This window comes from Heterodontus francisci, chromosome 12 (assembly GCF_036365525.1).
Source record: "Heterodontus francisci isolate sHetFra1 chromosome 12, sHetFra1.hap1, whole genome shotgun sequence".
Classification (NCBI taxonomy): domain Eukaryota; kingdom Metazoa; phylum Chordata; class Chondrichthyes; order Heterodontiformes; family Heterodontidae; genus Heterodontus; species Heterodontus francisci.
In genome coordinates this window covers 58,335,861-58,349,911 of record NC_090382.1, presented here as the reverse complement: position 1 = coordinate 58,349,911, position 14,051 = coordinate 58,335,861, and the positions used below count along the sequence as shown (strand labels likewise).

General features: G+C 40.7%; 1 protein-coding gene across 10 annotated transcripts in view; it reads right to left on the bottom strand.

Moving 5' to 3' along the window:
- cdhr2 (cadherin related family member 2) overlaps positions 1-14,051 on the bottom strand; it is a 250,231-nt gene that overhangs the window by 81,452 nt on the left and 154,728 nt on the right. For all 10 annotated transcript variants that reach the window (XM_068043480.1, XM_068043481.1, XM_068043475.1 and 7 more), the window contains 6 exons: positions 13,139-13,214; positions 12,835-12,953; positions 9,089-9,322; positions 8,062-8,217; positions 4,010-4,174; positions 707-768 (listed from right to left, as the gene is read on the bottom strand). In XM_068043480.1, coding sequence (XP_067899581.1) covers positions 707-768; positions 4,010-4,174; positions 8,062-8,217; positions 9,089-9,322; positions 12,835-12,953; positions 13,139-13,214 — 812 coding nt within the window. The remainder of the gene's footprint in view (positions 1-706; positions 769-4,009; positions 4,175-8,061; positions 8,218-9,088; positions 9,323-12,834; positions 12,954-13,138; positions 13,215-14,051) is intronic.

Sequence of the window (14,051 nt, the reverse complement as noted above, 5' to 3'; positions counted from 1 at the left end):
CTTATGCTTCAAAAGGCAGTAGACATTTGAGGTTTTTATATCTACAGAAATATTTTTGTGCGTTTTTTTCAAATTTATTGTCTTCCGCTCTTGAAGGTGCTGAATATTGCTGGATTCACAATTGAATGGTGCCAATAGCCTCATTGTTAATGTTGTGTGATTTTAGACAATCGTTGTCAGCAGATCACTCTACAATAGAAACATTATGGCCATGCTCAGTTCTGTCGTCGTCCATGCACTTTGCACTCAGACCAAAGTCTGCTGGTTGTTCATAACTCAGGTCTTCATAAAGCAGCTGATGATTTCAGGTATGTACCTTTTATCAGAGTTCTGTTGAAGGACACACACCCAAAACCCCATATCCCATCTTATCTCTTTATGGATGCTGATTGATTTGCAGTACATTTCCAGCAAACTAGAAATGCGATTTAACATTTAAGGGTCGATTTTAACTGTTCCCACCAGGCAAGAAATGAATGGCACTGGTTGGTTGCCAATTTTACATCCCATCTGAGTTTCCTGTCCTAGCGGGAGCAGCGACCCCTTAATTTCAGAAAGTGTAGACATACCTAACAATGACTTTCATGCCATAGGCATTTATCAAGAATATTTAATTGACTCATTTCTATTTAAATCCATTAAAGTCAGTTACATAAGATATTAATTCCAATTAATGATAATAAAGTTTTAATAAATGAATACATACATGCTATCTGGTAACAGACTGTAAGTAATTTTACCAAAGATGTCACTGTCAGGATCAGTTGCCTGTAGAAGAAGTTTTAAAAATAAATATTAAAGATGACATTAACACCTATATTATAAAGTTTAGTGCATTGTGTTTTGTTCAAGTAGGTTTTCCCAGAGAAGAGTCAATGAACATTTTGGCTAATCCAGAAATTTGAGGTTTGAAGTCTGTAAGGAAATGTAATTAATTTTGAGGACAAAATAAATCATATCTAACAATACTTTCTCATCAAATCAACTGAAAAGTCAAACTATCCAATGTACTGGAAAAGTTCTATTTAATTTAGCCCAACCACAAATATTAAAGTTTGTGTTTATGCAAAAATAATTACGAATGAGTTTAAGTTAGACTCGACAATGCAAAAAAAAAATGATCAAGTAGACATCCAATTTTGATGTTGATGCATTTAAAAAAACCTTTGAAAGCATATTAATATGTTACTATTTCCGTGGGCTTTCTGAAAAACTCTGTACAAACCCAGCACCCAAAGATTCCCACCCTTGTTTCCATTTGTGAGTATTTAAATACACAGTTTGATACAGAAGTATGATGCAGACAGCCCCTTATGTCTCTTTGTTCGGGAGGCAAATGTTATTCAGATATGCTGCTAGGAAACATTGGGGGTTAGTTTGGGGAAATCGCATGACTTAAATGTGCATATTTAGTATTCAAGCGCTGTTTAGGTGCAATTTTTATGGAGAGTTGTACTCTACTGAAGATGTAGCGTGCACTGGCTGACAGAAAACAGCTCTTATCAGGATGGCTCAGGGACCCAGGGAGAGAGGTCACAGGTTTCAGGGGCAGCACTGAAGGTCCTAGTGGAGGAGGTACAGCAGAGGATGTTCTGTGCCACAGGGTGGCAAAGAGGCCACAGAGGCAACTAATGTGGGAGCAAATTGCCAAGGAAGTCACAGCCAGGAGCCCTGGCCCCATTGTCAAGGCTCCAGTTCCACCAAAAATGTAACAATCTGACATGAGTGGTCAAGGTAAGTTCCCATTTCACACACTTCGCAATAACTGTACCACCACCAGCATCACAACCTCAACACACTGCGTCCACCATCTAACTATATACTGACTTTCACAAAACCAACACTATTGCATCCTTCACAGGCACTCAGACACACCTCACAGCTCTGCAACCATGTGCATCATCAGACACACAAGAATACCTGCCAATGCATCCATTCACAATCACCACTCTCTCTCTCTTTCAGGACAAGACAGCACATAACAGACACCAGCTGGACCTGACCAGGGGAGGGGATGAATGACTCCATGAGATCACTCCCCTTGAGGAGGCAGTGCTAGTTGTAATCGGGAGGGGAGTGTCAGATGCCACGGCCACAGGCAGAGCAGGGGACATACGGCTGGAGGTATGTGGCCAGTTCTACTTCCTTACATATGCACAACTATTCCTGATTCCTAATTCCCAAAACCTATCCTCACTCACAAGATCCAGATGGTCTCATCAGACACATTCTTCTAGAATGGCCACATGCATTGCACCCTGACAGTTCTAGCCTCCCCCAACCCCGGAGAAACTGGAAAAGGAGGAACAACCACCTCCACCCCTGCCAGATGGGGGAGGCGGTGGCGTACTGGTATTGTGGTATTGTCACTGGACTAGTAACCCAGAGACCCAGGTATTGCTCTGGGGACATGGGTTCGAATCCCACCACAGCAGAAGGTGGAATTTGAATTCAATTAATAATTCTGGAATTAAAAGTTAGTCTAATGATGGCCATGAAAGCATTGTCGATTGTTGTAAAAACCCATCTGGTTCACTAATGTCCTTTAGGGAAGGAAATCTGCTGTCCTTACCTGGTCTGGCCTACATGTGACTCCAGATCCACAGCAATGTGGTTGACTCTTACATGCCCTTGAAATGGCCTAGCAAGCCACTCAGTTCAAGGGCAATTAGGGATGGGCAATAAATGCTGGCCTGGCCTGCGACGCCTACATCCCTTGAATGGATAAAAAAAAAAGAGGAAGAGGAGGAGAGCGAAGAAGACGACACTGCGTCAGTCTCCACCACTGTCATAGGCACCAGCTTAGAGACCAGCACCATAATGTAGAGGCTAGGATGGAACATTGATCCTCACAGTGGCAGGTACTAAGTAAGCAGCAGCCATGATCTTTCTCCTGCTGAATCCTATAAGGTGTCCAATAAGGTAGAGTAGCACAGCATTCATTTCCTTTAGGTGAAATCCTCAGAAAATGTCTGGAATAAATGTTGGTAGAGTGTTGGCGAAGTCTTGACAAAGTGTCCCAGGAAATCTACTGATGTGTATCAAAGGTCCTCTTCAAGCGCAGTGGAGTCAGTCGATCTCAATCAGCAAATGAAAACAGAAAGCTAAGCATGTTGTTATGACCAGCTGAGAAAGTTGTCTAGGATTCCCTCTCATCCTTCACCTGATCTTACCATAACAGGGTTTTATTTTAAACACACCATGTTTTTAGCTCCCCCGTCTTGGCTCTGAGGATCGTATCATTTTAGTAGGGCCTGGAATGCGCTTCCAGTCAGCCAACCCCGGAAAATTTGAAAAGTTAAACCCCACGTCCTCCTATGTAAATGCAGACATTAGAAGCACCCCACCAGAGTTGCTAACATTGAAGTCGCCTTCAATGTCTGGTGCTCAAAGTCCATTGTGGGTGAAATGGATAATGGGAAGTAACCTCTCTTGTCCCTCCCTTTAGGTATGGAAAGGTCTTCCAGCCAAGTGTCAGGCAGCCCTTGTAACAGGCCTTCTCTTCTTCCCAGCAACAATTTGAAATGTAATGCCTGTATGGAGAAATGAATATGCCTCATTTTTGGCAAGTGGGGGTCTAGCATGACAAAGGCTTTAAGTAACCCTCATAATCCTCACCCATGACTAATTTACTCCTGTTCATCTCATCATTGTTAGAAGAGATTGCTAATGCAGTGCTAGCCAGGAAAATGTGTGCAGCCTCATTAATGAGCATTAGGAGCCAAATGAATTGGTTCTTGGAGCCTTAATAATCCTCAGAGTAGCCATTCCTAGCATGTGCTTAAACTCTTTTCACCAAGACGGCATCCTGCGCTAAAGCTGGACTAACCAGGCATTGCAGCTCAAAACCCATCTTGGCCATCTCAGAGACCCTTACTGCTTAAAGTACCCAGAGAAAATAGCTCCTATTACATTAATTGAGGCTTGCACATAAATATATTACTTCAAAGCTTTAGAATAAATATGTATTATTCCAGTTTAAATTGAATAGAGGTAAAATAGAACTTACAGTAACAGTTCCAATTATAGTTCCAATGTTGTCATGTTCTTTCACCCTAAGGATGTATGTTTGCTGTGGGAACTCTGGGCTGTGATCATTAATGTCAACAATGTTGATTGTGAGAGTAGCTTTGGAGCAACAGTTGGTTGGATTAGTTGTATCATTTGCAACAATCTAGCAAAGAATTTTAAAATAAATGTTATTTAGTTATCATTCTGCACATAGGATTGTAAATCAAATTGTTGATTGCTACTACAAGCCAAACGATTTTTTTGCTAAATATCACCCATCTCGTATGAGTAACCATTCCAGAATTATTTTAGCTTTGTGATGGCAATTTATTCTCTCTTCATACTGCTCTTTGGCTCCAATGCCACACTGATAAATTATGACATACTGTTACCGAAATATAATAGTAAAAACAACTTGCAATTTGTACAACACATTTAACATAAACAAAATATCCCCAGGCACTTCATAAAGAAGGAAGAAGAAATGGATACTACGCCAAGAAAAGAGACATAAGATAGGGTGCTTCAATTCTTGGTTGAAGAGGTGGGTTTTAATGAGTGTTGGGAGAAGAGGGAGATGGAGAGACAGAGATCTTTAGGGAGGCAATTCCAAGGCATGGTACCTAGAAGACTAATGGTACAGCACCAATCATCGGGTGAAGGGAAAGGGGGATGCAAAGAGGGCAAGTCAGAAAATGGAGGCTTTGGGAATGGGGGTTTTATAGAGCTGGAGGAGGTTACAGAGATTCAGTTGGTCACGAAGGAATTCAAACATGGATGAGAATTTTAAATTTGAGTTATGGCACCAGAAGCCAATGTAAGTCAGTAAGGACTGAGGTGATAGGTGAACAGGACTTGATGCGAGTTAGGATAGGGGCAGCAGAGTTTTGCTGGATGAGCTGAAGTTACAGAAGGTGGAGGATGGGAGGCCAGCCAGGACAGCATTGTGAAAAAAGCTTGGGTGAGGGTTTCAGCAGCAGAAGGGTTGAGGTGGGGTAGAGGTGGGCAATTTTATGAAGACAGAAGTAGGCAATCTTCATGATGAAAAGGATATGAGTGGGAATGTCAACTCAAACTCGAATAAGGCACAGTCTGGTTCAGCTTGAGACACTGGGAGGAGACAAGGATGGAATCAATGCCAAGGGTATGGAGGTTGTGATGGAGGCTGAAGATGATGGCTTCAGTCTTACTAATGTTTAGCCAAACGAAATAATGATTCATTCCAAACTGGATGTCAGACAAGCAGTCTGACAAAACAAAGGCATTGGAGGGGCTAAGAGAGGTGGTGGATAGGTAGACCTGGATGTCATCAGCATAAATGTGGAAGCTGACATCATGTCTGCTGATGATGTGGCTAAGTGGCAGCTTGTAGATGAGGAAGAGAAGGGAAAAGGATCATCCTTGAGGGACTTCAGCGGTAACAATGCAGGGCAAGAAGAGAAGACATTGCTGGAGATGCTCTAGCTATGATCAGAAGGTAAAACTAGTCCCACTCAGCTGGACAATGCAGGAGAGGCATTTTTGTGTCAAAGGCAGCAGAGAGATCAATGAGGAGGAGAATGAATAATGCATCTTGGGCACATTTACAGAGAATGCTGTTTTGACTTTTGTTAGGGCTGTTTTGGTGCTGTGGCTGTGCAGAAACTTGATTGAGATTCAAATGGAACTACAGGAAAGATGGGCATGAATTAGTAAGCAACTACACATTCAAAGGGCTATATAAGGCTACCAATATGAGCTGTCGCATCAGCTGTTCAAATTAGTGATAGACTCAGAGGCCTTGTGCAGGCTTTTCAATGTCAGCATACAAAGCTCTGCCTTCCACACTCCATAAAGAAGCAATCCTGCTAAAATGCTGTCACAGCTGCACTGGAAGATGTAGTATGAAGATGGTATTCATGAAGAATTTTATTAACGCAAGCTAAGTTTGACCAAAAGATGGAAGTGAATAGTTCTGAATAATTTGGATAAGTCTTTGCCAGAAGAATTCAAATCCTAATTTTAATGTGTCACAGTCCAATATTCGTGCCTTGCTGTGAATTTCCATTCAAGCTAGGAGTTGTAAAGACTTGAATTACTGCAGAACTATCGTATGTATAAATATTGTAGACAAGATCTATCTACACTAGCTTCCTCCATAAACATGCTGATACAACTATGGACAAAAAGTGAAGGTTTGCAAGTGAAATAAATGGATACCTTATCCATCATCCCATACAATTCTTTCTACCCCATATCTCATCTATCATTACCGTATAGTTCCACCTTCAAAGCATTACCAGCCTCCATCCCTATATCAGCTCCTCCTCCTATATTACATCTAGACTCAACTGCTCTAACACTGGCCTTGTTGCCCTTCCATTCTTCATCCTCCAATCTGTCTAAAATTCTGCTGCCCACATGCTGTCCCACACAAAGTTCCATTCGCCCATCAATCCCATTCTTGCTGACCTACACACATGTCTTGTCCCTCATCTATGGATTTCTCCATGGTCTTTCAAACCTCTATCTCTACAGCCCCTCCAGAACACTCAATTCCTCTGACTTTGGCCTTTTGTGCATTCCCTCCCCCTATGTTTGTCCCACCATAGTTGGCACAGCTTTCAGTTACCTTATTCCTACACTTTTGAACTCCTCCACCTCTATTTCTCCACCTTTAATAATCCCCACAAGACACTTAGAAAGTTCAGCTCATCCCTTTTAATCCCATCCTAGTTTAGCGCTCCTTTACCCTATATCCATTTGTGGAGTACCTTTGGACATTTCTTTATGTTAAAGAAACAACGTAAGTGCAGATTGTTGTTTTTCAAGATATGTTTGCATAAACAATGAGACATGGATGTGCAGATTTCAGTTTCAAAATAAGTTTTGAAAAAACTGTTTTATATAAGTGATTTTTTGAGGTTTCATAATCACTGGTTGAAATTGTGCTTTTGATGGTTCGGATACCAAGTGTCGCTGTACTATTAGTAAGTTAGTCTGAAAAACTGGCACTTTTCTTCCTAGTATAAGCTCTAATGAGATCCAAGAAAATGCAAAAGTGGAAAAATTGGTCTTCTGCAGATCACAAAGTTGGTGTTAGTGAATTGGCAATTTTGCACTGCACTTGATTTTCAAATTTGAAAATCAAGTGTGATCTAAAATGGCAGTTGATTTACTGACATCTGTTTTGCACTTTTCCCAAAGAATAATTGCACCTTCTAATAGTCCTTCACTGTAAGCATTAACAATATTAATAGTAGGAAAAAAATACAACAATTCAACTTGCTGAAAAATGATGGGCTGGATTTTAAGGAGCCCTCGACGTTGGGATCTGAAGATGGCCCCAGATGAGGCCCACCACAGACCTCGAGGCCGGCAGGGCCCGGCCTGACCCTCCCAGCGGCGGCAAGGCACTGTGGCGGCCTCCACGCCACTGAGTGACGGGACCTGAATTAACATATGCAAATGAATAAAATTAATAAATTAACATGCACTTACCTAGGACCTTACGAGCCCACCGCAAACTTCAGAGCGGCGGCCAGCACTCCTGTGCCTTCGGATCCCCGTCCAGGGAAACAAGGCACAACACTGGTGGGGATGGGGGAGGAGGTAGGTTTATCAGTGCAGGAGAGGTGGGGGATGGAGTCAAATTAACATCATTGGTGTAGAGGATGGTGGGAAGGCATGTAGTTTCAACTTTGTGCAGTTTGCGGGGGGATTGTCAGGTGGTTAAGTAAGTGTTTTGGGGGAAATTAATTAGGAGGTGGGAGAGGGGCAAAAGAAATTTATTTATGCAATTTTTTTGAATATGTCTTTAAATATTTACATAAGCCTGTCAGGCTGACAGCCCTTTAAAAATGGCATCAGCGCCTGCACACGGACAACCCACCCCTCCACATGATCGGGGGGGTTTGGGGGGGGGGGGGTGGTGCCGCCGCCCTGGCTATTTAAATGAGCTGCCGTGCTTGAGATTGCAGCGGCTCTTTGCCGTGCAGCCCGCTCGGGCGGTCCGCCATTTCTGAAGCTCGCCACCAAGTCCGATATTTCTATTACTGCAAAAAATATTACCTCAATGCTTATGAGCTGTCTCTGTTCATAATCAATGACAGACGAGTCTGTCACAGTTATCTGTACCATTCCCACACTTTTGATCTCTTTTGGGGAAACTGTAAAAGCAGATGCATAGTTTCCATGCAGGGACAGCATGAAGTTTCCATTAATACCCTGTAGTTGTATGCAAAGTAAACAACATTATTACTTGATGCAGAAACAATAAAGATGAAACAAAATCACAGCTCAGGATTTCAATCAACAGGACTTTACAACATAATCACATATTTTCCCATTGGAATAATACATTTTCAGTTTCTCCGTCAAGAATCTAACCAATATTCCTGTCAATAGGGTTTGTCTCCAATAACCCAGGAGCTGTTCTTGTTCTATACTCTGTCCTCACAAGGTGCATATCCAATAATTATGCCCTTAGCTTTAGGAAGTTGATAAGATTTAAAATAGTGTCACATTACTAAACTTGCTACAGCAAGAGTAGACATTATCATACAGCAGTTTACTGACTAAAGTAACAATTGTATTTATTTTTAATTGGGTAACAATATTAAGTATCAAACAATTGGCAAATACTACAGGGAAGATACTCAACACATGCCAGTGAGCTGAGAATGACAATCGGACAGCCCAATGCAGCTCACCTATTGGGGCCTGACCAAAACCAGTCGGCTCTGACCCTGAGATGTCCCACATGTAGATCCTGGGAAGTGGGTTGGTGAAGCAGGGGAGGGAAGGCAAAGTGGAAGGAGGCAGGGTGCACCTGGACAAGCAACGGCCCACACTATTTTTGTACAGCCAAGAGAAGGACTTGTGGCTCCACAGAAATTAAACAATTAAAATGTTTTCTTGATCATTTCAAGCAACCTCCAGTGGTCGCTTTAAAGGAGAATTTAATGAGAAGTTACCGGAAGCACATGTAAATCAACTTATTAGATGTTTCAAATATAATCTCAAGGTATATAGTGTCAGTTTAAAAGGTAACAAAGCATGAAAATGCATTAGTTGAAGTGACATTCGAATTGCATACCTGATCAGGATCACGAGCTACTATAGTTAAACTGTCGATTGGTACTCCTGTGGAGAAATGTTCAGGAATTGAAGTGGTAAATGAATCTACTTTTGAACTTTCAGTAAAATTACAAGTATCAAGATTGCAATTGTAGAAGAAAGGTTTGTTGTCATTGACATCGGTCACCGTGATGGATACACTTGTATTTGCAGAGGCAACAGCTCCATTGATATCGAGATGTTTTTCTTTGGCCTAGATAAAAAAAAATTCTGAGATTAGATGCATTTAGAAGTTGGGAGTTTGAAGATAAATCCTAAATAAAGAATTGCCAAAGTTTGTGCATTTATGGGCTGTTTATTCACATTGCAGTTTAGCTTCCTTTGTCAGTTTTGCAGTTACTTGTAATTGTCATTCAGAGATGATCTTCCAGGAATAGAAAGTCAGATTTCAAATTCAAGCCTTCGTTGTCATTTGAATTCAGCTATTTACTCTAGCATATTAGTTCTTAGTTGGGTTGTTAGTTAGAGTGCCTCATATTGGTACAGTGCTGCATTCGGGGAAAGGGAAAAATAATCTGAAATACCTAACATAACCTATTAAGTGCATCTTTTGTTTGATGAAATGGTGCAACACTGACATATCTGTAAAGAAATTAGTGATTCAATATAATAGTGCTCTTCACCTAACAAAGAGGATTTACAAAGCCTATAGAGAGAAGGGAGAATATGACCATTGGGCAAAGTACAAGAACTAAAAGAAAAAGAAGTGAAAGGATAGATTGAAGTGCCAAAAGAAAACTGAAAAAGGATATGGCAGAACATAATGCCAAAAAATTCATCCAGTACTGTAACAGTAAGTTGGTAGTCGCAGGTAAAATAAAACACTAAAGGATCCACTTGGAATTGAAAATGAGGATGACAGTAAGCATTTAGTAAATTTCTTTCTGCGACATGGGCAGCAATGGCACGGCTTCATTGATTGCCTATCGTTTTCCTGAGAAGGTGATGGTGAGCATTCTCCTTGAAACATTGCAGTCTTTGTGGTGATGGTACTCCCATAACAGTATTGAATAAGGATTTCCAGGATTTTGTCCAAATCAGGATGGTGTGTGACTTGGAGGGGACAGTGAAAGTAACATTCTTTGAAGGAGCTACATGTGCCGTGGACAAAGGGGAGCCCGTTGATGTACTGTACTTGGATTTCCAGAAGGCATTTGACAAGATGCCACATAAAAGGTTATTGCGCAAAGTAGGAGCTCATGGCGTAGTGGATAACATAAGAACAAAGAACAAAGAACAGTACAGCACAGGTACAGGCCATTCAGCCCTCCAAGCCTGCGCCGATCTTGATACCTGCCTAAACTAAAACCTTCTGCACTTCCGGGGACCGTATCCCTCTATTCCCATCCCATTCATATATTTGTCAAGATGCCTCTTAAACATCGCTATGGTACCTGCTTCCACCACCTCCCCCAGCAGCAAGTTCCAGGCACTCACCACCCTCTGTGTAAAGAACTTAGTATGGATAGAAGATTGGCTGGCTGGCAGAAAACGGAGAGTATGCATAAATGGGTCCTTTTCTGATTGGCAGGATGTGACAAGTGGAGACCCGTAGGGTTCTGGGGCCTCTACTTTTTACAATTTATATCAATGACTTCGTGAGGGGAACGATGGCATGGTAGCGAAGTTAGCAGATGACACAAAGATAGGTAGGAAAGTATGTTGCGAAGAGGACATAAGGAGGTTGCAGACCAATATAAATAGATTGAGTGAGTGGGAAAAAATCTAGCAGATGGAGTATAATGTGGGAAAATGTGAAGTTGTTCACTTTGGCAGGAAGAATAAAAAAGCAGAGTATTACTTAAATGGAGAACGACTGCAGAACTCTGAGGTGCAGAAGGATCTCGGTGTTCTCGTGCATGAGTCACAAAAGGTTAGTATGTAGGTACAGAAAGTAATTTAAAAAAGGCGAATGGAATGCTATCCTTTATTACAAGATGAATTGAAAATAAAAATAAGGATGTTATGCTTCAGTTATACAGGGCACTGGTGAGACCATATCTCGAATACTGTGTGCAGTTTTGGTCTCCTTATTTAAGGAAGGGTGTGAATGCGTTGGAGGCAGTTCAGAGGAGGTTTACTAGATTGATACCTGGAATGAGTGGGTTGTCTTATGAGGAAAGCTTGGACAGACTGGGCTTGTTTTCACTGGAGTTTAGAAGAATGAAGGGAGACTTAATTGAAATATATAAGTTCCTGAACGGTCTTGACAAGTTGGATGTGGAAAGGATGTTTCCTCTTGTGGGTGAGTCCAGAACTAGGGGGCACTGTTTTAAAATTAGGGGCCGCCCTTTTAGGTCAGAGATGAGGAGACATTTTTTCTCTCAGAAGGTTGTGCGACTTTAGAACTCTCTGCCTCAGAAGGTGGTGGAGGCGGGGTCATTGAATAATTTTAAGGCGGAGGTAAATAGATTCTTGTTAGGCAAGGGAATCAAAGGTTATCAGGGATAGATGGGAGTGGGGAATTCGAGTCACAAACAGATCAGCCATGATTTTATGGAATGGTGGAGCAGGCTAGAGGGGCCGAATAGCCTACTTCTGCTCCTAATTCGTATGGTCGCAGATTCGTATGTACGTTATTACCATAATATTAATGCACTTGTCCTTCTTGGTGGTCAGGATTGTAGGGGAGGTGCTGCCAAAGCTATATTGGTGAAACAATGGCAAACAAAGAATTCTTGGGGATTCTTAACCATTTCACAATGCTACAAATGCTTGTTGGCATGGAAATTTGTTTGGGCCCTTTTTCAGGCCCAGAATCAGCATAGCATCATGTGCTCCAACCATAAGGCCCGACGCCGGCCTAAAATTGGTCCTCAGGCCAGACTTCAATGATCTGGCAAGCCGCACAGGTAGCTCCCCTATTTGAAGAAATGATATTGAGTACCTGCCTTACCAGCAATGGGCTGAAGGTAAGTGGAGGGGGGAATGGCAGTGGGTTGGGCAGCCAATCATGAGTGCTGTGGAGTTGAGGGAGTACTCCTGCTTCTCCTGGTTCCACGGCAATGATTTTGACAGATTTTTTTAAAAAGTGTACTTTCATTTTGTTGGCAGCTGCAGGAGCCACTGAGGAATCTGAAGTAAAACAGACCCGACATCTGCTCCACTCTTTACCAAGCAATTTTGATGAGAGGATCTAAAATAGGTAGTAAGCCCTTGATTTACAAGGGCCTTACACCTGTTCATGTGGCTGCCTGGATGTCTGCAAAACAGCCTTGAATAATATGGTGGCACCTGACGCAGATCAGGTACAGGATGCAACACCCCAAAATTGGTCTTTTTGTCCCATTTTCTGGCAAGAAAATGGATGCAACCAGGAACAATTTCTACCCCATAGTTTATCCATCATAAATAAATAACAACTATTCTACTTTTTAACCTTTTGATATTGTTAATTGTATCTGGAATCCTGAATGGTCGCTGACCTTATCACCTCCCCGCTAACAAGAATAAATAAAGGAAGAGTATATTAAGCAAGCCAAAATATTTCTGTAATTTTGAATTGCTGTATTTATTCTACCAGGAGATAGTAGGAAGTTGTTTAAAATTCTGATAAAAATATTTTTGCTTCAATCATTCATTCCCTGATGTCAGTATTTAGGTGAATGTAATTTCTTGCGCTTTGTTATGGCACCTCGATAATCTAAAATATATAGGATATATTAACTGTTTTGCAGTATATAGTCTTACTGTATTTCTACTTACTATAATCTGCAGTTCAACAATTGCATTAAAGTCAAGAAGTTCCTCTCTATCGAGAGGGCTGTTTACATATATGTGTCCATGCTGAGCATCAATTTTAAATAATCCTGGAGGTTTTGAACCTGCAAATAAAAAGTTACAGCTGACATAAGCATTGGTAAAAACTTTACACAAGTAACAGAGTTAGATTTTTCATGACAAAACACAAAGGGCAATTTTTGTTCCACTGCAAATTGCACACTAAAGTTGACACCTGAAATCATAAATAAGTGTAATAATACACTATAAAACAATCTGTTTGTCTTACTTTGAATTGCATATGTAATTTCATCTTTAATTCCTCGGTCACCATCTATGGCTGAAACCTGAAATACAGTTGTTCCCTGAAAAATAAATTCAGATGCAAAACACATTTCTGTCGTTAGTTCATATCATTGCAAGAATTGCAGATCTGATTGACAACATTATGGGATATTAAATAACTCAGTACATTTGTTTTTGCAGTAGAGCACTTCTGTTTGTGTTGGTTTTCACATTGTTTAATTACATGCCTGAAGGTGTTTATTCAAATGTTATTGCTCTGGGCCTTCTCTATAATACTGTCTTATGTAATCATATAAAAAGCATATTAGAAGGGGTAATACAGGCAACTGCATTTTATGGATTATTATCGGAGCACCCATTGTAAATGTATTTTAGAGAGAAGCAACTTCATCTATGTTTGTAATAATAGAAAAATATCCAAATATTTATTCTCTCAGAAATTCTGGAAGGTTAATCAATTAAAATGCAAGGTTATCCAGCTTTAAAACTCAATCCATCTTTCACTTGACACTTTGGGGCAGTTTTTACTGGAAATTGTAACAATGCACTGAAGAAAAGTTAGGTACTGTTTCAATATGCATTTAACTTAATCTCCATTCATAAAGGCTTTTTTATTTAAAATATCATGTTCTATATTTACTTATATTAATGGCACTGAAAGCTGGTTTTGGCCAGCTCCCTAAGGTGTATTATTTTCTTCAACAAATTGTTTTTGGAATTAAATGAATACTGGGATGTAATGTTCAAAGAAGGGTTAATAGAAAAATTATAAATAGACTTTGTAAACACTGATTACACAGTATATGAGGAAGCAGTTAGCAATATGTCATTGCCAGATATAGCTAACCAGTGTCTAAAACATATTAGCGACGTGCGATCTCTTATTTTCAATTCAA